Source organism: Oxyura jamaicensis, chromosome 1, assembly GCF_011077185.1.
Source record: "Oxyura jamaicensis isolate SHBP4307 breed ruddy duck chromosome 1, BPBGC_Ojam_1.0, whole genome shotgun sequence".
In the NCBI taxonomy this organism is placed as follows: Eukaryota; Metazoa; Chordata; class Aves; order Anseriformes; family Anatidae; genus Oxyura; species Oxyura jamaicensis.
Window position 1 is genome coordinate 31,542,607 of NC_048893.1, and position 25,410 is coordinate 31,568,016.

Consider the following 25,410-nt stretch of genomic DNA (forward strand, 5'->3'; position numbering starts at 1 on the left):
CTTTCACTCCTTTCTCTAATTGAGTCCTGAACTTGCCTTTCTCATATTTTTGCCCATGCTTGGCTGTCAGCCTGATGAGCCTGTAATTAAGTAGGTCATCCTATTTACCCCTTAAATATTGTTACAACATTAGCTTTCTTCTATTTCTCTGAAAACTCCTGAGCATTTCAGAAGTTGTGAGGAATCAATTTTAATGATTAACATTGCTGCCTATCACTACTTTCATTTATTTTTCTAATAACTCTTTGACTCTAATAATTCTGCCATTAAAAAGAGTTTAATTTAAATTGCTGCTCTTTTATATCCTTTTATATTACTGATTTAATAGAAAGTATTTCAATGTTATATAATGTGAAAGCACAGCTTATGGTTACCAAATATGCAATAGAAATGTTTATTGAGTAGTTCTACTTTTCTCCATTCTTTTAGGTAATTCTTTTTTTTTCTTTTTTTTCTTTTTTTTTTTTTTTAATATCTAGTAGTAAAGCACTAATAGTATATGAAGTGTCACCGTCTCTAACTTAACATTCTTACATTCAATGGGATGTATATTTTTGTCTTTTATTCTGAGTTCTTAAACCATTTAACTCCTTAGTTGTAAATTAACTGTTGTTTTATATTTTAATTTCTATTTTAATCTCATCTCCTCCCCTCCCCTCCAGTAAGAAGAAGCTGGGGATGCAGATAATGCACAGTGGCATAGCTGAGACTGGTTGCCATAACCACATCTGTGAAATTTCAAAGGGTGAAATCTTTAATTCCAAGCATGTTTTTTCTGCAGGTGCACTGGGTCTGGCTGGGATGGAGTTAACTCTCCATCCCAGTGTAGTGTTTTGGGTTTGTGGCTAAAACAGTGTTGGTAACACACCAGTGTTTTGGCTACTGCTGAGCAATGCTCACGGGGTGTCAAGGCTGTGTCTCTTTCCCACTCTGCTCCCACTCCCAACCCAGAGAGGAGGCTGGGGGTAGGCAAGATGATGGGAGGGGACACAGCCAGGACAGCTGACCTAAATGGACCAAAGATATGCCCCATACCCTCTAACATCACACTCAGCAATAAAGCCTGTGGGGCGAGGATGGGGGTTCTCTTCTAGGGTGGCTGTTGCTGAGGGGGCATCAGGCTACTTGTGGGACGTGGTGAGTGATTGCCTTTGCATCTCTCTCTCTCTCTTTTTTTTTTTTTTCTTCACTTACCAAGTTGTCTTTATCTTGATCCATGAATTTTCTTGCTTTTGCTCTTCCTATTCTCTCCTCTATCTTTTGAGCGAGGAGGTGGAGTGAGTGAGCCAGCAGCTGTGTGGGTGCTGAGCTGCTGGCAGGGGCCAACCCACAACAGCAGGATGGAAGAAAAATACATTAGGAGCACAGTCCCTGACTAATGGGGTTTTGCGATTTGAGGGAATGAAGTACTTTTTCCAAGCAGCAAGTGAGGGGGGAGGCATTTATGCAGCCACAGATGAAAGGAGTGTGAAAACAGGCTGAGAGAGTTTGGGCTGATTAACCTTGACAAGGGGAAACTCAAATGAGGGGATGGGACACCTCAGTGAAGTGTCTAAAAACCTGATAAGTGGAGTAAAAAGATGAAGCCAGACTCCTCTCAGTGGGTGTTCACTGACACACAGTTTTGCGGGTCAGGTAGCTTAGCACATCTGTATAGATGACATGGGATACCAGAGAGCTTTCTCAGATGAAACTGTAGCACTTTTTCCATCTGTAGAGCTACCCTCTAATCCTGGATACACAAGGAGAAACTACAGTGTTTTATAACACTTTTTTCCCCTTTATTAGAATGATTACAGCAATCTTTTTAGTTTGGACGTGCAGCCTTTTCACTGACAAAGCTATCACTTTTGTTTTTGTGTAAAAAAAAAAAAACAACCAACCAACCAACCAAAAACAAAGAAACCTGTCTGTTATTACAATGGCATCATTTTGGAATGTGGAGCAGCTCGGTGCCTGTTCCTGTGCCAGACGGGGCTGTCTGAGGCAGCAGTCTGGGGAGAGAACTTTGCAGTTGCAGGCTTATGTGCAGAAGGCTGATTCCTCATATTGGAGGGTAAAAATGACTTTACAAAAATTGAGACTGCAGTAAGATATTTGTATGGTTGGTTCAATACTCGCAGCTCTCTGCTAGGAACAGTGTAAATAGATAGCCTTTGAACAAGGTCTGTTCTATAGTAGGAGAGCTTTTAACGTAGTGTCATTCACAAATATAGAAACTAGCATTTCAGGATGCCTCATTGTCCTGATTCGACCTGCTTTTTAGGTTCAGCTACCTGCTTTTACTGCTGGCCTCCTGGTTACCGACACTTTCATCGACAGAGCTGGTTTACATTCTTCCGCTGTTGACATTTCCTGGCTGTTAGTCACTGGGCCTGATTAGTCTTGTCTTCTTAGATCATGTTAATTGCTGCTATTTCTGTGACGAGGTGGCCGAGTGGTTAAGGCGATGGACTGCTAATCCATTGTGCTCTGCACGCGTGGGTTCGAATCCCATCCTCGTCGAGAAATGACTTTGTTCAAGGCCAGGCTGGATGGGGCCTTGGCCAGCCTGATCTAGTGGGTGGCATCCTTGCCTATGGCAGGGGGTTGGAGTTAGGTGATCCTTAAGGTCCCTTCCAACCTGAGCCATTCTATGATTAAGGAATATGCTCCATCAAATTAATTTTGATGGTGTGATTAAGAAAAATCAAATAGAAGTGGTCCAGCTCTTATTTTTATATATATATATATATATATAAGTGAAATATTACATTTAAAAATAGAAATTAGCATTCCCTAGGGAAGCAAGTGCAAAAAGAAGTTTGGGGGAGGTATATGGTGCACTTATGTTTTTGGTTACTTTAGTAGAAAAGGACATGGTTTTCATGTGATTGACTTTTATAATGGCTTCAAAAACTTGCTCACTGATTTACTATCTGCAAAAACGTGGATGAATGCTCTGTAGTTGTAGCATGTTTAGCGTTACCATCTGAGCTGAGCAGCATTTCTTTTTTTTTTTTTTTTTTTTTTTTTTTGTGTGTGTGTAGGTGCATGAAGAATGTGATCTCTTTTGTGGTGGGTGCTGCCTCCTTCTCTGTGGATTCCCATTTGTGGAACAGAAGGAGGCTGGTTTCTCTAAGTGTGGCAGCGCACACAGAGCTGCTGCATGAAGAGGCAGTGCTGTGTGCTGTATTTTGGTACTCTCTGGTTGCACATGATTTTTTTTTCCTTCTGAATATTTTAAATTTCTGTTTACTGTAAAGATAGCATGTTGGTGGTGGGGGTGGTGCTAAATATATTCTAAGTTCCATCTTTCTAACTAAAATTGGGGCTGTCACAGGATATTCCGCTGAGGGAGATCATAGCATCATAGGGTGGTTTGGGTTGGAAGGGGCCTTGAAGGTCACCAAGTTCCAATCCCCATGCCACCCACTAGATCAGGTTGGCCAGGGACCCATCCAACCTGGACTTGAACACCTCCAGATGTTCAAGATGATGTGATTGTGTCAGATACCTTCAATACGGTTATATTGATCCAGAAAAATATGAAACTATACTGCTGTAAGTGTGGAAGTGGCTCACAGGTACTCAGCAGGACTCAACACAACCCACCTCAAGGCCTGTCCACGCTCCTCAGCAGACCTCATCCACATTCCTTCCATACCCTGGCCTGAAGCAACCACACATATATCCCCGTGTTAAGTTCAATGTTGTTCTTCAGCGACCTGCTGCAAGGGATTTACATTACTTTCCCCAGTCGTAAGGAAATGTTGAAGCAGCACCCAGCAGCTTGGAGCTGGGTTTACCTCTCCCCAGCGGACCGGGTAGGTACCACACGAAGCCCTGCCGTAGCACAACACCCAGAGCATCCTGTGCAGCGCTAAGAGCATCCCGCAGCCGCTTGCCCGGGATGTCAGCAATGCCAGCTGGGGACCAGATCCCTCACAGAAAGCCTTTGCTCTGCCACCAGCCCGAAGCCCCAGGCCAGCAGCTTCTCCGGGCTGCTCCGGGGCACACCTCCGACCCCCGTGTGGTCTCCCCCAGCTTCTTCACTACGTGCCCGAGCGGGGAGCCCCGAGCACCGCCCCGCCGCCGCCTCTCCCCTCCTCCGGCCCTTCCCACCCCCGGGCCGGCGTTCTGCGGCGGGGCCGCGGCGGTGGCGGCTGGGCCCCGGCGGGGCTCCCCGAGGCCGCATCCCCGCGGCGGGGCCGCCGACTCCCCCCTGCCGCAGCGGCGCTGCCCACCGAGGCTGCGGCACGGCCGGCCCCGCCGCCCGGCAGAGGAGGGGCAGAGCCGCAGCGGTTCCTCCCTCCCTCCCTCCTGAGCCTCCCTCTGAGCCTCCTGAGCCTTCCCCCGAGCCTCCCTCGGGCACCCAGCCGCGCCGAGCCGCAGCGCCGGATCGCCGTGGCGGTGAGTGAGGGCGGCACGGCCTGCCCGGGGGGCCGGGCGAGCGGGGAGAGCACCTTGCGGCAGCCCCGGCACCGAGAACCGCAGCCGGAGCCCCTGACCCGGAGCCCCCGAAGCGCTCCCGAAGCAGCCGTGGGGCCGCCGGAGGTGTGGGGGCACCCCGCGGCTGGTGTCACGGCACGCTCCGCTCTTTATCCCCAGCCCCTCGCAGGTTTGTAAAGGTAAATTACTTGGGGCCGCCCGTGGGTTCCCCAAGGTGGGCTCTCCTCCCTTCAGTGGCGTTTTACTAAGGTGTGGGCCGGTGCCCCTCGCTTCGGTCAGAAAGTTTTCACAGGGCTGGCGCTTCCCTGTGCAGACTTTCCAACTCTCTAATGGGGTTTTGGCTTTTTCAAAGGTAATTTACGCGTAACGTGACATTATTAATTTTGTACCTTTACTGAATGCCCTGTCTGAACCTGCTGGGAGCTCTCATTCCTTTGCTTTTAATGGATACAGGATTCCTTGTGGTTTATAAAAAAAAATAATTCTGATTACTGAGTTCAGTCGTTTTGAAGGGACTACCCAAAGAGAGACGTCGTAATTCAAGCTGTTTGTAAGTTTGAAAAGTAATACTCAGTCCATAGTCCAAGAAGGGATGGGTGGCTGATTGTTTTATTTAGGTCTTTTGCTGGCATTTGGGTTTGATTTTTTTCTTTCCGCAGGGCAGATGACATTTGCAAAAATCTGTACTGTTCAGTTAAGTACACTGTATCCTGCAAGGATCACGCTGTGATAAACAAGTAATATTATTAGATACTCTTTTTTTTAATTATTTTTTTTCCTTCCTACACTCCAAGTCCCTTGAATAATTGTGGTGTTCCGCAACACAAAGGCCTTATATCTTTATGAAAACAGCATGGTTCAGCAGGATGAAACAACTGACTTGTTGTGAATAAAAGAAAAATCAAATGACAAACAACAGAAACATTAACCATACTTTGTTGCATTTATCTATAGCTGTTCCACGTAAGTAGACAAGTTTCAATATACAGTTTTCATATTCATACAAAACTGTGCTCAAGGCACTCTTATTTTCTGGTTTTGAAAATATCAGAAGTCAGTGAACAGATCTCTACAGCCTTGCCTGAGCTGTAAGGATTAATTCTAGGAACTTTTCCATCATGTTATTCCTTCACATAAACACAAGTTTCTGATGTGGTTGAGGGACGTGCTTCTCAGTGTCCTGGAGATGAGGCAGTAGAAGACTTCATTGCACTCACAGGCTTGTTCCATCCTCCTCCTATAAAGAGAAAGATGCAATCTAGGTATAGCATCAGCATCTTGAAATCTGTGTTGTATTTCTTGGAGTGTGGGTGGAAGGGTACTCGGAGTTTCCTGTAGCCTGTTGTGTTCTTACATGCTATATTTTCATTCTTTATAGCAGAGTTGTGCCTTTAAAGAAATGATATAGAAATGCTGAGACTAAAAATATTGTGCCTTAATATACCTGTGCTTGTTTGTTGTCTGTTTATTTATTTATTTTACATTGGAATGGGTGGAAATTTCAGATTTTCTTCACCTGAATCTAACAGTACCTTCTGATGGAAACTTTCATTGCAAGTCAATCCCGAGCACTAGAAATGACGGATCACAAGGTTACAGCACTTTGTTGTAATGTGCAGGTATCTCCCAGCCTTCCAGAATTCTGGGTATATGTAACAATGCACATTTGTATCTTTACATACAGGCAAAGAACAGCTCTGAACTATCTGAGGATGGATAAGGACTTCCGCTACTACTTCCAGCACCCATGGTCTCGCTTGGTTGTGGCTTACTTAGTGATCTTCTTTAACTTCTTAATATTCGCTGAGGATCCGGTGTCTCACAGCCAGACAGAAGCCAATGTTATTGTTGTCGGTAACTGCTTCTCCTTTGTAACAAATAAGTACCCCGAAGGAGGAGGCTGGAGATGTCTGAAGGTGCTTCTGTGGTTGCTTGCCATTCTCACAGGACTGATTGCTGGGAAATTCCTCTTCCATCAGCGTCTGTTTGGTAAGTTACAAGATGCACCTGTGGACTTTCTGATAACGGTTTTAGGACTTTGCTTTTAGAGTTCCTACTTACATACTATTTTGTAAGCTTTGCTATTAATCACCTCACATTTTTAGAGCTGTATAGAACTCAACACATCAAAGCTTACATCACTGTGGAAATTAGTGCCATGTCTGCTTATGTGAGCATAATTCACAATAAATTCAGTCAAAATAGGCTAAAAGCAGTAAAAGCTGACATGTTTGAAAGAATTGAGAGGTCATTGATTTTCAATATTAAAAAAGTACTTTGTTTTCAAAGCAAATATTAAATCTTATGTAATTTTCTCAACAATCTGCAGAAAAAGTGTTGTTCCATTAGGCAGTGAGACTAAATGTCTCGTCAAAAGTCACATAAGTGGGAGGCAGGACTGTTGATTGTATTAGTAGACGTGATAAACAAGTCCCACACTGAAATGGAGCTCTGTAGAAGAAAGATAGGCCTGCCTCAGTTCAACAATAAGTCAATGAAAGGGAAGGGTAGGAAATGGAAAAAATGTGACAGCAAGTGCTGAGTTGAAGGAATGGAATGACCCTGGACTGAAATCTGAGACTGAGAACTTAGGTGTAGTCTTATAGAGATATGAAGAGAGATATCTATCATTGTCCTGAGTCATGTAGTAAATGTTGAAAATGTTACATCTGAGGGCTCAAGGCTGTGTCAGGTTTTAGAGAGAAGTCATAGAAAAGATTACTTCTTCCTTGCCACCTGCAATGTTTTGAAACATCTGATTCTAGGTATGTCAGAGAGACACTGCTGGACTCAATGGACCAGTGCTACCTTCTTGTGCTGGTAGGACTGCAGGGTGGATGGATTGTTGCTGGAACACCTTGAGGCACATGAGTGACTGGCCTTTTCCTTAGTCTGCCTCATTTAAGATAAAAAGAGAGCCAGTATTATTTTAATAAATCGAAAGGAAAGCTGTTATGTCAAGGCACAAATAAGAAAAGCTGCTCTAAGAGACTTCTCTTAAAACACTAATTCTGAAAATTAGTTGAGTGGACGTTTTAACATAAGGTAAATGGTAAATGGAAAATGTTCCCACAGAGAGGATGTTTTACCTTAGCTCCTGGGTTCTAGAATGAGCACTGTTGCAATTATGTTTTCCGTTCTGAGTTTCACAACTGAGCAAAGATTTTTTTAATTTGGAGAAAGTTAGGGAAAAGTAATTAAACCAGTGACAAAATTGGGAAATAAGCCCTATAATGAGAGGATTTAGAGGATAAAGGAAAGGTTAGAGGGTGACTTGCTCAAATTTGACTTGAAAGACAGAACCTTCAGTCCAGCAAATACACTGCAAGGTCCAATGCTTGGAAGTGGCAAATTGCCAAAGGTGCATTTTTTTTTCTATTTTTTTTTCCTGAAAAGGCTAGATAATCAGTGGAACAAGTGATAGGCTGGAGCATCATCAAGTCTTCAGGACAAGTAAGTTTTCTTTTTGGGATGTTCAATTCTGGCTAGGTAGGTTATTATGCTAATTCCTCCTGGATCTGTAAGTGTATATCATAGAGAGGACATAGCTGAATGTGAATTTTAAAGCGGCTGAATCGGCATTACTGCCAAAAGAAGGTCTGCCCTACCTTCAACGTCTGCTGCTTGTTCATGCTCTTGTGCAGCTGCTCAGTCAGGGAACGTAAGCCCATTTGCAGTATCCACCTGTTATTCCAGTGAGCATCGTATCTGATCATACAGATATTTGTGGCAGCACAACGAAGGGATCAGTCTTGGGGGAAAACAAACAGGCAAGATTTATCCTATCTCTGCTCCAGTCCTGGCTTACGGATATTTATGTTTCTGGTCTGAGGGAGGAATATGGATGTAGATAACAATCTGATCTGAGGCTAGTTGCTGCAAGCTCAGTTTCCTGGCAGTTCAAGCCAACATGAATCTACCACAGTCCCACCCAGCCACGTGGTTTTGGTGCCTCCCAAATGTGCTGTGACAGAGCTCAGGCAGCCGATCCCATGGAAAACCAGTTGCTTCTGCTGTCGTGCTCCTTGGATTGATGCGATCCCTTAGGTGCCAGCGCTGATGTGGTGGCCAAGGCCGGTGCAGCCAAGCTCGCCGGGGGCCATGGCAGCCCTACCTCATGTTGTTGGCCCGAGTGCTGTGGGACTGCACCCACGCAGCATGTTGGTGGAAATGTGCTGTTGCCTGTGATACGCTGAGAACAGGTGGCAGTCCGGGTGACTGGAGATCTGCCTGTCCTGCTGACTGGTGTGGCCACGCTAGCTGTAAACTAGCCAGGGTGGAGGACGATAGAATTGATGCCATGATGATGTGGGCTTCAGAGGACGCTTGCAGCTTGAGTGTACCTCTGGGTCTCCAGAAGATTTGTACAGCCCTTACTAAAATCTTTCCTGCTGTTTATTTGTCAATACTTCAAAAGCTTTACTGCCAAGAAATATATATTTTATAGAAATCCAAATTGAGTATGCCCTCTGGATCTTGTAGCATCAAGCACTTTATGAATTCAGCCCATTATTGCATTATTGTTTTTAATTTCCCTATTTCAAAAGAGATATAGATAGATATTTCAAAATATCTCCTTTTAAAACGCTTGTGGGTGTTTGTTTTTTTCTTCCTTTTTTTTTTTTTTTTTTTTTTTTTCCCCAGTCTAATCCTTTTTTTCGTGTATAATTGTTTGGAACCATTTTAGTTTTTCAGTCCTTCTGTATTTGCTTATATTTCTCTGTTATATTCTGTCTTTAGAGGAACTGGTCGTTTCTTGTGGCCTGTGCATAATTTCCTGCTGTCAGGAAACCAAATAGCACCAGTCAATCTCCCTGTGTCAGATCTTGGCTCACAGCTTATGCTGCAAATTGAAATTGAGAAGGATTAGTCTGCACATCTCACTTTAGATGAAGAGGAGTGAAAAGGATTTGCTTTCCCTATGCCCTTCCTGCTCTTTTGTCCCTTGTCTTCTGTAGTTCTTGCTGCTGAGTGTGCATATTAGCTAGAAAAATAGTGTCCCTAGAACTGCATCGTAATGTAGTTTACCATCTATGACAGACCCCATCTGATATCCATGACTTGTGAACTATAAAAGTAATGGAATTAAGTTCAAGCAACTTATGTTCCTAAAAGTGGAAGGAGAGGGGTGCTAGAAACGTAATTTAGGCTTCATCTCTTTGAGACTACAGAGATAAGAGAGTAGGTAAACGATATTGTTGAGAAGTAAAAATCTTGACCAGAGGGCATGGTGAAATGTTTACAGCTGATAATGCTCATTTCAGCCTTTGATCGGTAACTTCTTCAGGCACCTTCTTCAAGACACTGCTCGTGACTTACAACAAAATGAGAAAAAAAGCCCTACATTTCTTGCTATTCAGTCAAGAAATAACTTACTTCATTTGATAAACATCTCTGGTGATAAAGACTTCTGAGGAAAACAGTCTTCATCTAGTAGATTCTTTATATTTTTATGGCATATGGTCAGAACAAATGGAATTTTAGAATTGCCTTTTGGCTGTTATCCACTACATTCTTTTGATTCATTACCAAGCAGATCTTGCATTTGGTTAGCTTTTGTGTTCTACATGTTTTGTATTTTCCACTGGAAAATGAAAGGCCATAGACAAATATTGGAAGTTTGGGGAAATAAAATTTATACCCCAGTAAATTTTTATTCTGTATGAGAGAGTTACTTGAGGAGGGGAAAAGTGGTATCTTTGCTCTTGCTTAGAGATTTCTTGGTTTATTTTCTGCTGTATTAAAAACAGGAAGAGCTTATGAACTGACCCCATTAGATGACGGCATGCATTCAGAAAATGCATTCAAATCTTACATACTGCCTTAAAAATCATGAATAAGCTCTTGCAATTTTTTTTTGTATCGCTCTGGGGCACTGTCTGGAAAATAACACAATCTTTAGTGTGTAGAAAGTGTATGTTTTATTCGACACCTTCTCAGCATATGTACAATTGCAGCTCTGTACTCAAGCCTCAGGCCCAAATTATGCGTTCAGTGGGGGATTTTTGCCCCTATGTTCAGGCTGTGCATTTTGCATCAAAGTGTATAAATGTATTCTATCACAGAAATTTAAATTTATTTTTGATTCACATAGATTTTTAGCATTAGAGATAAATGGGCAGTATACTTGGGAAAAAAGTCTTATTTTTTTCAGTCCAACATCTTTGCTTTGATGTGTAATAAACCTTAGCTTATGCTGCATGTTAAATGCATCAGTTTTTCAAAGCATACTTACTACACAATGTGCAAGTATCTGCCTTCTCATTTCTCATTCTAAGTGGTAATAAAGATCAAAACTGATTAAAAGTCTGCTATTACAGAGGCTGGATTTTATTCAGTTGCTAATGAGTATGTCCAAATTTATGTTTGTAAGTTCATTTCTAAATGCTGTGGATGGAAAGTGAATACTTAATGTGCTATAACAAATTATGCAAAACAAGATAAACAGAACAAAAGCTGTATTTCTTAAAACAGGTGGACCATCGTACTACTGTGAGCAAATCAGAGCAGTTGAATAAATGTTGAATTCAGTAGGTTGCTCCCTTACAAATGTTCACAGTATGCAGTTTGTCTAGAATTAAATAATAATCTGAGCTTTGTAGACGGAGGAGTGAATAAATAAAGCAGTCATTACAAGAACTGCATTGGGCTGTAGGCACACACTAACGCTGCAAATTTTTTAATGGACAGTAGTGCCATGCTGGGAGCAATTTCATGACAGACAGTTTCAAACAAAACACCCACTGAAGACCTGTTGTCTGAAAACATTACTCTTTTTGTCAAACATTTTATCTGAAAGGCTCTAAAAGGTATTGCAGACCTATTATAAAACAGACTCTTCATGTCTGCTTTTATGCTGAGAGGTAGAAGTACGTAACAACTGAAGCAGTGAGTGTATGCAGATGGCAAGAGGAAATTAGGCGGAATGGGATTTAGTCAGGATGATAATATCCTGCACATGAGAAACGTGAATCTGTTAGGCAGCTAACTGACATCAGATAAACTTGCACAATAGCACATACATGATTATTAAGTATCCTGAAATACCAGAGGTCATGTTAGGGTAAAATCTGGGCTGTGGTATTGCTGCTAGCGTTGCTGTGGCTTATCACTCAGTGGGGCTTGTGCATGGCTAATGGACCACATGAAAAAAAAAAAGAAAAAAAAAAAGAGATGTGCTAGGATTTTTGCATGGTTGTTCTTCAGCTAGGTTGTTTCCCGTTCTGGTTGGGTAGCAGCTATATGAACAGTTGTGCCACCGTCTGTAGGAGAAAATAATGGGTGTATGGCAATACTTGCCTCAAATCGTAACCTGATGGATAGAGCATATTCTTTTCTTTTGTCAGCTCTGTATCTTAAATTACAATAAGAGCTGTCACTTAATACCCAGCAACTTTATTCCTGCTCTTTCTTTTCCATTGATGACTTCAGCCTAATAGAATGCTACTGATGTAATACCTGGTTTAAAAAAAATACTGTCTTCAGGAGCCTGTTCAATATGAATTTTAATAGCAATGATGAAGTTTATGCTGTTGAAGACATTCAAAGTCTACTTGATTGCTTCTAAGTCAATTCACCTCTTTTGTATCCAGTAAACGTTGAGGCAATACAATCAGATTATTTTGGTCCTACAAAATGTGTGCCAACGGGCCAATCTAACAGTTAGCTAATAATAACACACAAATGACTGTGAGCAAGCATTTTTGAAAGCCAGAATCCTTAACAACAACAGCAAAAAAGCCCAGCATAAAAAGCAAGAAACTCAGAGCCAGCCCCTGAATGAGTGCGGGCTCATCAGATTCCAGCTCTGCAACACTGCCAGTAATTAAGATGTCAGTTTAAAATAAATTTTACATCATTCACCAGGGAGACCACAAGTGACCTTTGAAATATAAATAAAAGGCATGCAAGTGATCTCCTAATTTCTTCTTTTACTCTTGTATTTTTAGAAGAGCTGTAACATCTTAATGCTTCCTCTCCTAAGGTCCAATGAGGATACCATTGTCTGCTCTTAGTATTACTTATGGAATCTGTCTGACACCGTATTATCTATGGGTTGCAAACTACAGAGTTTAATTGGAGATACAGCAACAGTAGCTACAAAAAAAGATTATTTTTGCAGTGAAGGCTTTGATTCTCCTGGAGGCAAATGTTCCTTTCCCCAAGCAGCAGCATGAGACTGCAGGAAGAGCTACATGTCAGATTATCCGTAATGGGAAGGCTCTAGAGAATATTTAGCATCCAGTGCCTGAAAACTAAAAATATTCTCATTGCTGCTTAATATTGATGTGTCAACTCTGTGTTTTGATCTCTTTGATGTGACTTTCAGATTTTTCTTTCCATTCAAGACAGGGAGTGAGTTTGGAATGATGCCTGCCACTTGCAGGAATAACATGTCTCAATTCCCTGATTTCTAGAAATAGAAGTGAGCTTATTCCTGGCAGAAGCAGCATGATGGGCATAGTGCAGGTGCAGCCTAGTGCAGGGGCATAATTCTGCTTTCCTTATTGCATACAGCAAGAGGTGGAGGGGGTGTTAGTGTGGAACATCACCTTGCTGTGTGCCCGATGGGGAGCCCCGAGGAGAACATGATCTCAGTGGTCATGCTGTGTCTTTCTGAAGGTCTCCTTAGGCTGTCAGAGTGGCATGAAGGTCCTTCATGTACCAGACAGCATTTCTCTTTCTGTGATCCTGCTGGGACTCCAAATCAGCTAGCATGACTGACATAGAAAGTTATATGTTTTATATTTTTTGAAAATTTCCAAATTAATAATAATTATAAAAACAATATTCCAGGCTTTAAAAAAAAAAAACAACACTCAAATACATTCTCCGGATTTGAGAACTATTAATAAAATTGTAAATGTGATTTATGCATTTTTAATACATCTTTATACATTTCTCTTTTGAGGAGGAGGGGTCGGCATTTGTTCTGTGTGAGACAGGTAGGAAGTAACCTGGTATTTCTAAATGTGATTCCAGAGACAGGTGAGGCATTAATGCCTCTAGTGAGGCATTTCAGGTGCTGGGAAACAGTTTTCTGCTTGCTTTCTCTTTTCTTCAGAAGGGGCAGTGCCCCCTTCTGTACTGGTAGCCTGTGCCAGGGGGATGGCAGGAACAGTAGCGACCTTTCTGCTTTAAGGATTCAAACTCTGCCCAGTGCCTCCAAGGTGGCAAAGGAGTCTTCCTGGGGCAGACTGGGCATCTGGGGGTAGAAGCAGCAGCAAGGCTTGGTTCAGATAAAGCATTACAGTGTCCTTTCTTTCCTAAGTAAGGTGAAATGTTCTCACACATCTAGCATGTTTCACTCCAGAGACAGCTGCATTTTAGTCCTAAGCAGGATGACTTCCTCCATGTATCACATACATACCTTTTAGGAATGCTTTGACATTAAATCCACAAACAGCCTTCACTTATTACTGCCCAAGTATAAGCACGTTGTGGTTCCTTGGTGCCATTATGGAGGCCTTATTAGAACTGACTTTGCATGGTTATGGGGCAGCCCAGTCTCTGCAGCACAACGTAGCAGCAGGTCACAGTGTAACTATTTGAGAGCAGGACCCTTCTTTTGAAATTTTCACGTGAAAATGATGGTGGTTTAACAATACTTACGATAGTTATTGCCATACATGTCAGTAAAGTTACGTACAGTTAGATACTTTAATGATGACAACAGTAAATAGAAGAGAGAATGTTTTTCTGTTTCATTTAAATAATAGAGTCATAGAATGGTTTGAGTTAGAAGAGACCTTAAAGACTGCCCAGCTCCAACTCCCTACCATGGGCAGGGACACCTCCCACCAGACCAGGTTGCCCAAAGCCCCATCCAACCTGGCCTTGAACACCTCCAGGGATGGGGCATCCACAGCTTCTCTGGGCCCAAAATATCCAAATAATTATCCCAAAATGTTTAAAAGGTAGAAAGTGGTGTCTTCTCTTAAGCTCAGCAAAGTGGGAACTGAAGATTTCTGAGATTATATATCCAAATAAAAGGCAGAAAAGTCATTTAAGACATGAATTGAAAATTACAAGCTACAAACATCATTTCAGTTTTTGCACATTTCCTTGCCTGCCTGTTCCACTTCTAGTGTAGTAAGTTCTGCCTTTTCCTTTGTCTTATGTGTCAATTAATTATCTGGAATTATTAAATATATATATCTTTTGCATATTCAAATTGGCCATAGAACAAGTTATGGCAAACTAGATGATTTGGATGTGATTATCGGTTGTTTCTTGTCATTATTTATAAGACTTCAGAACATTACAACCTTTATGGGTTAAGTCGGTCATGCTTCTGGCTCAGTGTCTGACAGTGGCCCACCATGGACGCCGATGAAAGTCTGTCCTGATAACTCCCAGAACAGTTTCCCAGCCTCCAAGAGTTTGTTCAGGATTCAAACAAAAATGTGTCTATTTTTAGGTGCCTTTGACAGTAATTCTGAAGACAAATAATAAAGCTATAGTCAGCAGTAGTCTTTATTCCTGCCTACCTGTTGCTAAGAAGCAAGTCCTTCACAAATTTTCAAAAGTTCTTATAAACCCCCAGATTTATCAAGTTCTTCTTCCTCCTACTTGTGGTGGAATGTTGTGACTCTTGTTGGTTTTGGCCATTTGCCTGAAGGCCAGAAAAACTGAAGTTTTTAAAAACAAACTGCCAGTTGGAAGGAGACAGATTCTTCTGCCGAGGTCATCTTGTCTTAAATTACCTTGAATTCATCTTTAATCTGCAACCCTGGGATGTGATCTTTCAAAGAGGACAACTGCTTGAGGCTAGCTTATGCCCATGCTAAATAATGTTTTCTGTTTCAGGCACACTGATGCCATGGTACTGAGAAACACGCTGTTCTTTAATACTAAAGCAAAGAAGAAACGAAACCTGTGCAAGCTTCAGTCAAAGCCAAGCGTGCTGAACAAAAAGTTAAAATGATATGTTATGGCAGAGGGGACATGAGGGGATCAGGTGGGATCAAGGAAAATGTTCCCAGAGAGTCACAGCAGCAATATTTAATTATCGCTTATGTGCAGGAAGGAGAGCAAAGCCTAAAATCTGATTAATCCTGGCTTCAACTAAAAATGAAGCACAAACATCCTAGCTGTCTTGCTAATCTGTGGTGGTAGATGTAAGTGACAGAAAATACGGATCTCAGTTGGCACTTGGCGGTGTAATATGTTGGAGCTTCGTGAGGTGTAGAAAGTGAAGAAGAAACCAAAAAACAATATTTTACGTGGAATTTCTGTGGAGTTCCTGCCCCAGGGAATTGAGAGCTTAGCACAGCATTCAATTTTGTATCACTTTCGTATAAAAATTGAAAATTTAAAGGTTTTTCAATAGTTTTTCCATGCCTTTCACTTCGATGGATGTTCTTTCTGATACATACCAAGGTAGATTACTTCAAAGTGGTTTGAGACGTGCTTACACCCCAAGCACCTCCTCTCTGTGGCAGCCGAAGGTGAAGCAGATTTATTTAGATTAGGGGTCACTTCTGCAATGACCTATCTAAATTCAAAGAGTAAAACAGAAGTATTTCTCTCCTGGGGATATCTACAGATTTCAGTTTCTTAGGCTGCAGATGGAGAAAGCAAAAACTTCTTGAGAGCGGTTCTGATTGCTGTGCTAGTGACACATACTAAAACAAATGGAGGCATCAGTCTTTTCAGACTCAATGGGACCACACTGCAACACTGCTGTCTGCACAGGGTGGGCCCACAACTTACCCGAAAGAGTCTTACCCTCAGGACGCTGCCAACACCCACGAACATTGGAGCTCTGGGATCGCTTTTGTGTCAAATGTTAGACATTTGGTGCCAGAGTCTTATTTGATATTGTGTTCTGTGGTGATAATTTAAACATTCTTAGTACTTGTGCTTCCAGTTATGCTGTACAAGTTCCCCCTCATAGCTCAGCTTCTCCAGAGGAGACTTTTCCCCTGGAAAAGTTGTTCCATTTGCTGTGGAGCACAGGTTCTTCATCCACTTTGTATTGTGGGTAGTGCACTGGAAGTCAGATTGATGCCTTGAATTCCTTTAATAGAATAAAACTCAGTCCAGAAATTCTCATGCTACCTACCCTGAGTTATATTTGATCTTTTTCATTTTTACAGTTACAAACCTTGTCCTTCCAGAGATATGCCATAAAGTCATCTTGCATGATTTTGTCTTGTTGAGGGAAGCAAGTTAAGTGTCTTCTAGTTATTTACTTGTCGTGATTTATAATGGAAAGGTGAAGTCCTTCAAAGACTGTTTCTTCCAAGAAGAATGTGTGTATTCCTCAGTACATCAGTGTCAAATAGGTGTTTCTGGCAGTATGAAAGGCACTGTTTATTTTGGCTGAATAATTCATGTTATATTTAATGCCTTTGTAAATAGACATCTTAAGGAGCCTCAGTGAATTATTTTGTGACCATTGTAAATGCCTCAAGGCAAAATTTGTGGTTGTTTTTCCTCGCTACCATATAAGATGTATTGAATGTAGTCTAAAAAGATATTCCTAAAATAAATACTGCTTCAAAATGAGTGAAGATACTTGATTCTATCAAAGAGGTTTACATTCCTTACTTTGTAAGGGAAAGGATCTTCTTCTGAAAGAGCTGGAAACATTTAGCAGCAGGACTGAGAAAGTGCTCTGTAACCTCAAGAAAACAAGTGCTATATACCATTTTCTGTCTATTTCTTATTAAGATCTATTTCTTTTTTATTAAGACAGTGGCATCTCAGGATGGAAAGCTCTTTTTTTGCTATTTCAAGATGAAGATGCAGTGCATTATCATGCTGCACACAAAGCATGCTGGATCTGAAAGCTACATCATTTACATGTTTTATTATTTCTTTTACATTTAAACTCTCACATCTAGAACTGTATAAATTATTTTCCATGTGAAAATAGGACGGATGAACCTTTGGGGGGGGAGTGATTTTCTGTAGTAATGTCACATTTCCCAGGGAACAGGGTTGTGTTCCCTGGGAATGTTTGCCATATTAACATGTAGAGGTGGATGGAACAGGCTTTCTTCCTGAACAGCTTACCAGCACCTTTCTCCTTTAATTATTTCAGATTTGATCACTCAGACCTGTCTGGTGAGCCAAACTCTATTTGAGTAGCTTCTAAGCTTAGTTTGCTTCTTGCAACAGCCTCTGCAAAGTGCTCCAGCTGAGGAGCTCCAGTTGAGGAGCACTGTGTTTGCTTCTCTTGTGATACTGTAGCTTATGAAAGCCCAAGTACACGTATCCTCACCAGCAGCAACCTTCTCCCTGGGGCAGACCTTAGGTTTTAATGGCTTAAAGATTCACTCCTCGAATTCTATGGACACTTCTTTCCTTTGCCATCTTACAGAGAAAATGGGCTTTCTATTGGATATAGTCTAAGGTAAAAAAGCTGACGAAGGTAAAAAAGCTCTCAAAGTACACCAAAATATTTGAATTCCATAATGGTCACGTAAAGACTTTCTCCAAATTTCACACTTAAAAGAGCCAGAACCTTGCCTTAGCCAGTTGGTCCTTCCTTATTTCCCTTTTCTTTCCCTTTTCTCACCAAAATCTTACCCAACAGCACATAACAGAAAATATAACTCTTCAAACAGAATGCAGGCTGAAGCTTTTTATCAGAACTGCAATTATTTCAGTTCTTTACTGTATTTGTGAAGAGCTTGCAGAGGCAGTCTGTATGCACTCGGGGTTATCAGAATGCCTTTCTGGTTACCAGATCCCTAGTAAACTAAATCTTAACTCAGTTGAGGCTCACATAGTGCTGTCTGTGACATATGACTTATTTCCAGATACAGTATGGTGCCTTGAAACTGTTGATGTGGAAGTGTTGTAGATCATACGCTTCTGTTTGTATGGTTGCCCTTTTAAAAAATGTTGGACCCTCTTGTCTTCAGCCAAGTGTCTCTCCAGGAATGAATTTTTCCTAACCTCAGAAAAACCGTGGCTCTTCATGAGGTGCCAGATCCACCACACTTTCCACAATTCACCTTCTAGCAAAACTCCCTGGAGTCCTGCTCAGCCGGGATACTCGCCGGTGAAGCAAATGAGCGACAGCAGATCTACTATTCCCAAGCCGCGTTAATGGCTATGACACACGAGGTCCTGCTGTTGTAGAACAGGGGTGGTTGTTGCAATTACAGCCTGTGTAAACACCTGGCCAGAACCGCAGTTACCAGAGGAAAATTGGCCGTGAGAAGCAATTCAGACAGAAGTAATTATCTTTCAACAGAGGAGCACCTTCTAGTGGTATTGGGTGAATATGACAGTCAGTTAAACAGTTTCTTGAAATTAGGAAACTTACATGTGGTAGATGAAGAATAATATTGAATGTTTCTGTACAATATATTAATGATTAAACTGGAAATCGATTTTAAAACGAACCTGAATAGGGAAAGCATATATTTGGAAAAAAAACATCACATTTTTCAATAACCACTCCTTTCTGGCCAAAAGAAACCTGCTGGTTTACCAGCTTTCTATGCACGTACCATAAAACTGTATTTTCATGTGTTCTGCTGTGGAACCTTCCCACCCTTTGTCGCTCTTTTGGTAATGAAAATTTGGGTTCATTAGCTCTAATTGAGCTCCAGATGAAATTTGCTACAAAGCTGTTATTTTGTTCAAAATTTCACTGATTGTTAACAGTTTCTCCATTCAATTTATTTCCAGGAAAGATATATTTACTCAATAAATTTGTCAATATAGTATTTTCCATGGTTGCTTAGTTTTGCAAATAACATAGTATCAAATTATTTAAAATTCAATTTTTCCAAAGATGCTGCTGGTTGAAATGTATCTGTTGATTTCGCTGATATTGCAGATTTCTACTCTTTCCGTTTCTATACTGATAATATTCCTTTTTGGACAGTATCACAGAGTGTTCCCACATAATACACACAAATTATGTGCTATATCTAGAACGGCAAACTAGGATTAATGAGCAACGCTTCCAATGATGTAATTGCAGAAGTTTAGTTATATGCATTAATGGAAGCTATCTGCATGGAGCACTTATTCTCTGATACTCATTGGGTTCCTTTGTCAAATACAGGAAGTCCAATTTGCAGGTAGTTAAAAGATAAAATTACAGTTCTTGTTTTTACTTCTCTAACCATAATCCTGTTTTATTAACATAGAGAACTTGACCTTTTTTTCTGAAAAAAAATAAATCAATATCTGGAAACTTCAATCCACAGTTGAAATAGGTCTTGCAAATGTTTTAACCAGTGAAAACATACCCCATTTCACTGCTTTTGTGCTTGCAGCACACACTAATATTGAGGTAGGACTTGAATAACTGGTGACTTCCCTTTTGGTGTTCAGACAAGTGCGTCTCTGGACACGTATACAGATGCTAGTTGAGAAATCTATAGCTGATGAAATAATAGTTTTCTCTGAATCTGAAAATGCTCAAGTCTAAGTGAATTCCCCAGTCTTTTGTGGTAAGCTAGACAGCCTGCTTGATTGTCACTGGAATATACATCCTCTCGGTCCTACAACATCAATTCTCTGCTTGCCTTGTGCATCTGAAATGCAAACACACTCTGTAACCTCTGGGGTGCCTGCTTGTGAACTGTGAGATTCATTCCCAGTGTCCAAAACAGACAGCATAATTGCAAATACTTATTGAAGGTGAGAAACAAAACAAAGCATATGCTTAATCTTTTAATACAGAGATTATATCAGTAAGCTGTCTCTGATCAGGGTTTCTTTTTTACTTTTTTTTATTCTTTTTCTCTGCATACTTTAGGCCTCAGAGAGAGAGAACTTTGTGCAGGGAGCTCTTGTAGCTGCTCAGCTTTCCTGAGTCTGCTGTGGGGGTCTGGCCAAAAAATAATATACTTTGTTCTCTTCTTGTTGTTGGCCAAGAGAGAGTCTAGCTTCTTTTGTTGTTGTTGTTGTTTTCTTTTTAATTAAAATGAGCATTTTTTCTCAACCTTCAAGACAAAATTTATTTTTATTAGTACATGTGCTATCTCCTGTGTTTGACTGAACTTTTTGACTCAAGGAAATGTAAATCTCTTTTCTCTCTTGCTCTCTGCCAGTCCTTGATAGCTCAGCATGCATGTTCATTCTGGACCTTAACATTCCTGCCTTAATCATTCCTGTGAGTCCCAGAGATGGCATGGCTTGCCTTAGTCCTGTAGAAAATTAGTGGCAAAGCTTGCGGTCAAATCTCGCTTGAGTTCCAGTTCAGAGTTAGTTGTGGGATGGTTGCCTTCTGTCAACCTCAGCTTCATGTGTTTGAAAGAAAGGGATGTTCCTTATTCAAATCAGGCTATGTGCGTACTTGCTATTATGTAAAAATATTAAGCTATTTACATATAAACATTAAATTCCATGTAACACCACAATCAGGTTTGTAATTTGCTTTGACACAATACTGCATTTTGGATGATTTACCACAAAGACCATTTGTAAACCTATGGCTGCTCCTCGATGGGCGAGGACAAAATCTGCTTTGTTTTCTGACTCAAAAATGCTTTACAAATGTTTCTTTTTGAAAGGACTGCATGGTAGATAGGTTGTAAGCAAATCTATTTTTTGTTTTTGTTAAAAATGAGCTTGTGAGTCACTTTCAGTACGGCGTCAGGAGAAAAAGAATAAACAGTTTTAGAAAAAAATGAACTAATTATTTTGACAAGTCATTGCAGAGTGTCACTAAAGTGGTATTGAGAAACAGAGATTACAGTCCTGCCCTTCAGTGTTCAGCATCAGTATTATATGGGATATAAATACTGTAATGCTTCTTGTACTTACTGTGAAATTTGAGTTCCACTAAATTCAGAGAATAAGACTGTAGTTTCTACTAGGTACTACAAATAAGGTGATGAAATGTATTGGAAGTCTAGAATGAGAAACAGGATCATGGAATTACTTTTATAGCTCTGGCAGTTAAAAAAAGCAGGTACTTAAAAATGCTAAAAAATCATAAAGAACGAAGAGTGAATAAATATAATTCATCCTTATATACTCTCTAACCAACTTTTTGTTATACAGTACAAATATGCAGTATTTAGGACATCTAAATTGAGATTTTTTTTCGTGATCATTTTATAACCTGGGATACAGTCAAGTAAAATTAAAAATCTGCACCTCACAAATAAACATGTTAGCATTTTGTATTGCCAAGGTAGGATTTTCAGCTGCTTTCCTACTGAAAATTGTTCTAAAACATGATAGGAAATCAATATCTATTTTTTAGTTTTTCCTTTAACTGCATCAGCACAATTCTTTAAGTCTGATGTAATGACATCAGGAAGAGTTAAGTCTCTAATTAAAATTACATTTAAAATCTGTGTAATGGAAATTGACAGATGCAGAAAAATGCAGAGTTAAGCCTGCCTGCACACTCATCTAGTCCAACCCCCCTGCCAAGCAGGATCACCCAGAGCACAGTGCACAGGATGGCACCCAGGTGGGTTTTGAGTATCTCCAGAGAAGGAGACTCCACAGCCTCTCTGGGCAACCTGTCCCAGTGCTCTGTCACCCTCACAGTGAAGAAGTGCCCCCTCATATTCAGCCAGAACCTCCTGGGCTTCAGTTTGTGCCTGTTGCCTCTCACCCTTTTGCTGGGCACAACTGAAAAGAGACCAGTTCCATCCTCTCGACACCCTTCCCTCAGATATTTATATACATTGATGAGGTCTCCCCTCAGTTTTCTCTTTTCCAGGATAAACAGGCCTAGGTCTCTCAGCCTGTCCTCATACAGCAGGTGCTCCAGTCCTCTCATCATCTTCGCAGCCATCCTCTGGACTTGCTCCAGTAGCTCCATGTCCCTCTTGTACTGGGGAGCCAGAACTGGACACAATACTCCAGATGTGGCCTCACCAGGGCTGAGTAAAGGGGGAGGATCACCTCCCTTCACTTGCCGGTGACACTCCTCTGAATGCAGCCCAATGTGTCCTTCTTGGACACAAGGACACATTACTGGCTCATGGTCAGCCTGCTGTCCACCAGGACTCCCAGGTCTCTCTCTGTAGAGCTGCACTCCAGCAGGTCAGCCCCCAGCCTGTACTGGTGCTTGGGGTTATTCCTCCCTAGGTGCAGGACCCTGAACTTGCCCTTGTTGAACTTCATGAGGTTCCTCTCAGTCCAGCCCTCCAGCCTGTCGAGGTCTCTCTGAATGGCAGCACGGCCCTCTGGGGTATCAGCCACTCCTCCCAGCTTTGTGTCGTCAGCAGACTTGCTGACGACACACTCTGTTTCATCATCCAGGTCATGATGAAAAAGTTGAACAACGCTGGACCCAGCACAGAGCCCTGCAGGACACCGCTAGGTACAGGCCTCCAGCCAGGCTGCACCACTGAGCACAGCCCTCTGGGCTCTGCCAGCCCGCCAGTTATCCGGCCACCTCCCTGTCCACTCATCTACGCTCCACCTCCTGAAAATGCATTTCACCTGCATTTGCTTCACCTGCGGTTTCTAGATCACACCAGGTCCCTGTGACCACCAAAATCCGTTAAGACAGGCTCCACCAGAAACCTGATGGAGATGTCTTGGCTAATAATGCTGGTCTTCTGAGTGGTGTTGGCCGGACTGGTAGGAAGCTGGAGGTCCTGGGTTCCCATAGTACATGGAGTACTGTGTGAAGGCGTCGCTCTGCTAGCCAGGTCAGTAGCTGAGACCTTGAATGTGTACATTTTGTGGCATTAGGCTGCTTTTACTTTAAAATGCGAAAGCTAACTGCAATCCTCCCCAACTAAGGCTGACCTTTCCCAGCTGGAGAAAGCCCAGTCCACACTGAACCATGTGAAAAGGAAGGGAGAGAGCTTACCTGGGCAGTAACTCTGTGCAGGCCCTTGGCACGTGCCCTCTTCTCCAGCTGCAGACACCGCTGCGCTTTGGCTGCTTGTGGCTGGGGAGGAGGTGGCGTGACCCATGCCGAGGTGCAGGGCACAGGCCCAGCCACAGGCAAGGGCGAAGCACAAGCCCAGTGTGTGGTTTGTGGTCAGCACTGGGAGACTTGGGAGACTGGGACATTTCCCTAAGACAGGGGAACCACCTCGTTTCCCTCCGAGGTGGCTGGATGGACTTGGTTGCGTTACTTGCCTCTGCCTTGGTTCCTCCAGCAGTAGAAGCAGTGTGGTGATATTTTTTTCTTCTGTCTAAAGAGCATTGACTTCCACTTGTGAAAGCAGTGTACAAAGGTGAAGTACGTTATCTGCTTTGTACTGTTTGTCATGGCCTTTTTCCAAGTGCAGTGCTTCTGAGGCGTGGAAAAAAAACTTGGGTATCAGAATACATTAATCTATGTATCCTGAAGTGAAACCCAAAACCTTAGGAGCATTTTAACACTGTTATTTTAAAAAGGTAGGCTCATATCTTAATATGTGAAAATTTCAGGTGGTTTGTGTGTGAGATACAAGTATTGAGTGGGCAAATGCAGAATGATGGATGCATAAAGATGGCTTACCTTACAAAGCACCTTTGGGACATTTGTAGCTTAGAGCTCTCTGTTTTGACATTTTTTTGCTTGCAAAACAATGGTGAGTTTTACAGTAATATATAAGAAAGTTGTTTCTCTGACCGCAATTGATCACACGTGTAAGTAGTCAAACCTTTTGGGCCGTTGGCCATTTTGTATTCATCTCGTACCTTATAAAGATGCCCTTCACGGTCAGTATCTCAGAATCTAGAAATAGTACGTGAAAGCTACCCATACCTGGAAGTCAGTTTTGTAGGCTGATAAATTATTACCACGTTAACTGGTGTGTTCAAACTCATTAGAGCAGCTGGGCATTTAATTAGATACCATGGCGTCAGATTTAATCCAAACAGTGGTCTGTGAGAAACCAGTATTGCAACATATTTGTCATCATAGAAGATGTTGACTTTGGCTCTTAGCTGTTTAGTTTATTGTTCACTTATTGTAGGAAAATGGAATAATCTTATTTGATTTTATATGTGTATGTCAAACTATCTGCGGAATATTATAATAAAACATTTTAGGAGCTTTTATTTCCAAACAAAAATATGACCAAGTAAATATGAACAGATGCTTTGTGCCTTTTAATTCTTACTTTGTAGAAAACCTTTGATTTCAGTCAAGAGAACATTAACATTAGTTCAGCCTGGTTGAACAAAAACACTTTTAAAAAGTGTGTTTAATTGATTATAGCATCTCTTATGAGCAGGCAAACAATATCTAGAAGCCCTGTCAGCTACCAGGGAGTGTTCACAGCTGATTTTCATAAGGAACTGCTATCTGAACAGCAGAGGGAAAAGAGTGAACGATTTTTCATAAGAATTTTGTCTAAAGATGACCTTTAAAGACTAGATTGTGCCTATAGACTCAACCCAGTACAGGGCATGTTGTAGAAGAAGCTTGAGATGGGAGAACAGGCAACAGAGGCACTGTGACACAGATACCTCTATATATATATATAATTTTTAAAGATGTCTTCATTTTTTTCTTCATTTTTTTCCTCTTCTGTGCTTCATTATTTGGGGTTGTCTGGGAATAATCTTTTCAGGGGTGTAAGGTGGTTTGTTTGCTTTTCCTTCCCCACATTCTCTTTTGTCTGTGAGCACCTTGGCTGTTATTGCTGACTTCATTGATAAAAAACTGGTGAGCTTTTATAAGTTTGTGGAGCATTCCATCCAGCTACAGAAACAGACATGGAGAGAAGGATTTATTTTTGTAATACAGTTTGTCCCATATTTGTCTGTTTGTGGAATACAAAATGGAGAAAAGCAGAAAATGTTTTTTATTAGCATTTCAGTGTCCAAACAGTGTGTCCCTTGTTCTGTAGATAAACCCAGAACTGTGGACTGAGGACCTGGGACACCTATCTTATACAATAGACTAGAGGAGTCTCCAGTTTTCTCCTGCTTTTACTCAGCGAAGCATATAGAGCAGAGCTACTGCCCATGCTGCTTGTATCCCTTGCTCAGATCCTTGGAAATCAGGGAGGGTCAAAGGATATGCAGCAGAAATCTGCATCATCTTGATATATGCTATTTCATGGCAATTTTTATCTTTTGAGTTGGCTG

At 41.5% G+C, this 25,410-nt stretch overlaps 1 protein-coding gene and 1 non-coding gene across 7 annotated transcripts in view; both read left to right on the top strand.

Annotated features, from left to right (window-relative positions):
* Positions 1 to 1,118: 1,118 nt before the first annotated feature.
* Positions 1,119 to 25,410, top strand: part of TMEM117 (transmembrane protein 117) — a 215,246-nt gene continuing 190,954 nt past the window's right edge. Inside the window, exons 1-2 of one of the 6 annotated variants that reach the window (XM_035329012.1) lie at positions 1,119 to 1,137; positions 6,116 to 6,420. In XM_035329012.1, coding sequence (XP_035184903.1) covers positions 6,144 to 6,420 — 277 coding nt within the window. In that variant the 5' untranslated portion in view covers positions 1,119 to 1,137; positions 6,116 to 6,143. Of the gene's footprint in view, positions 1,138 to 4,143; positions 4,378 to 4,458; positions 4,611 to 4,661; positions 4,784 to 5,564; positions 5,694 to 6,114; positions 6,421 to 25,410 lie in introns of those variants that run through there. The other 5 variants (XM_035328993.1, XM_035329002.1, XM_035329009.1 and 2 more) reach the window with 5 other exon arrangements.
* On the top strand, positions 2,424 to 2,505 carry TRNAS-GCU. Its single transcript has one exon. It is a non-coding gene; the product is annotated as a tRNA-Ser (tRNA).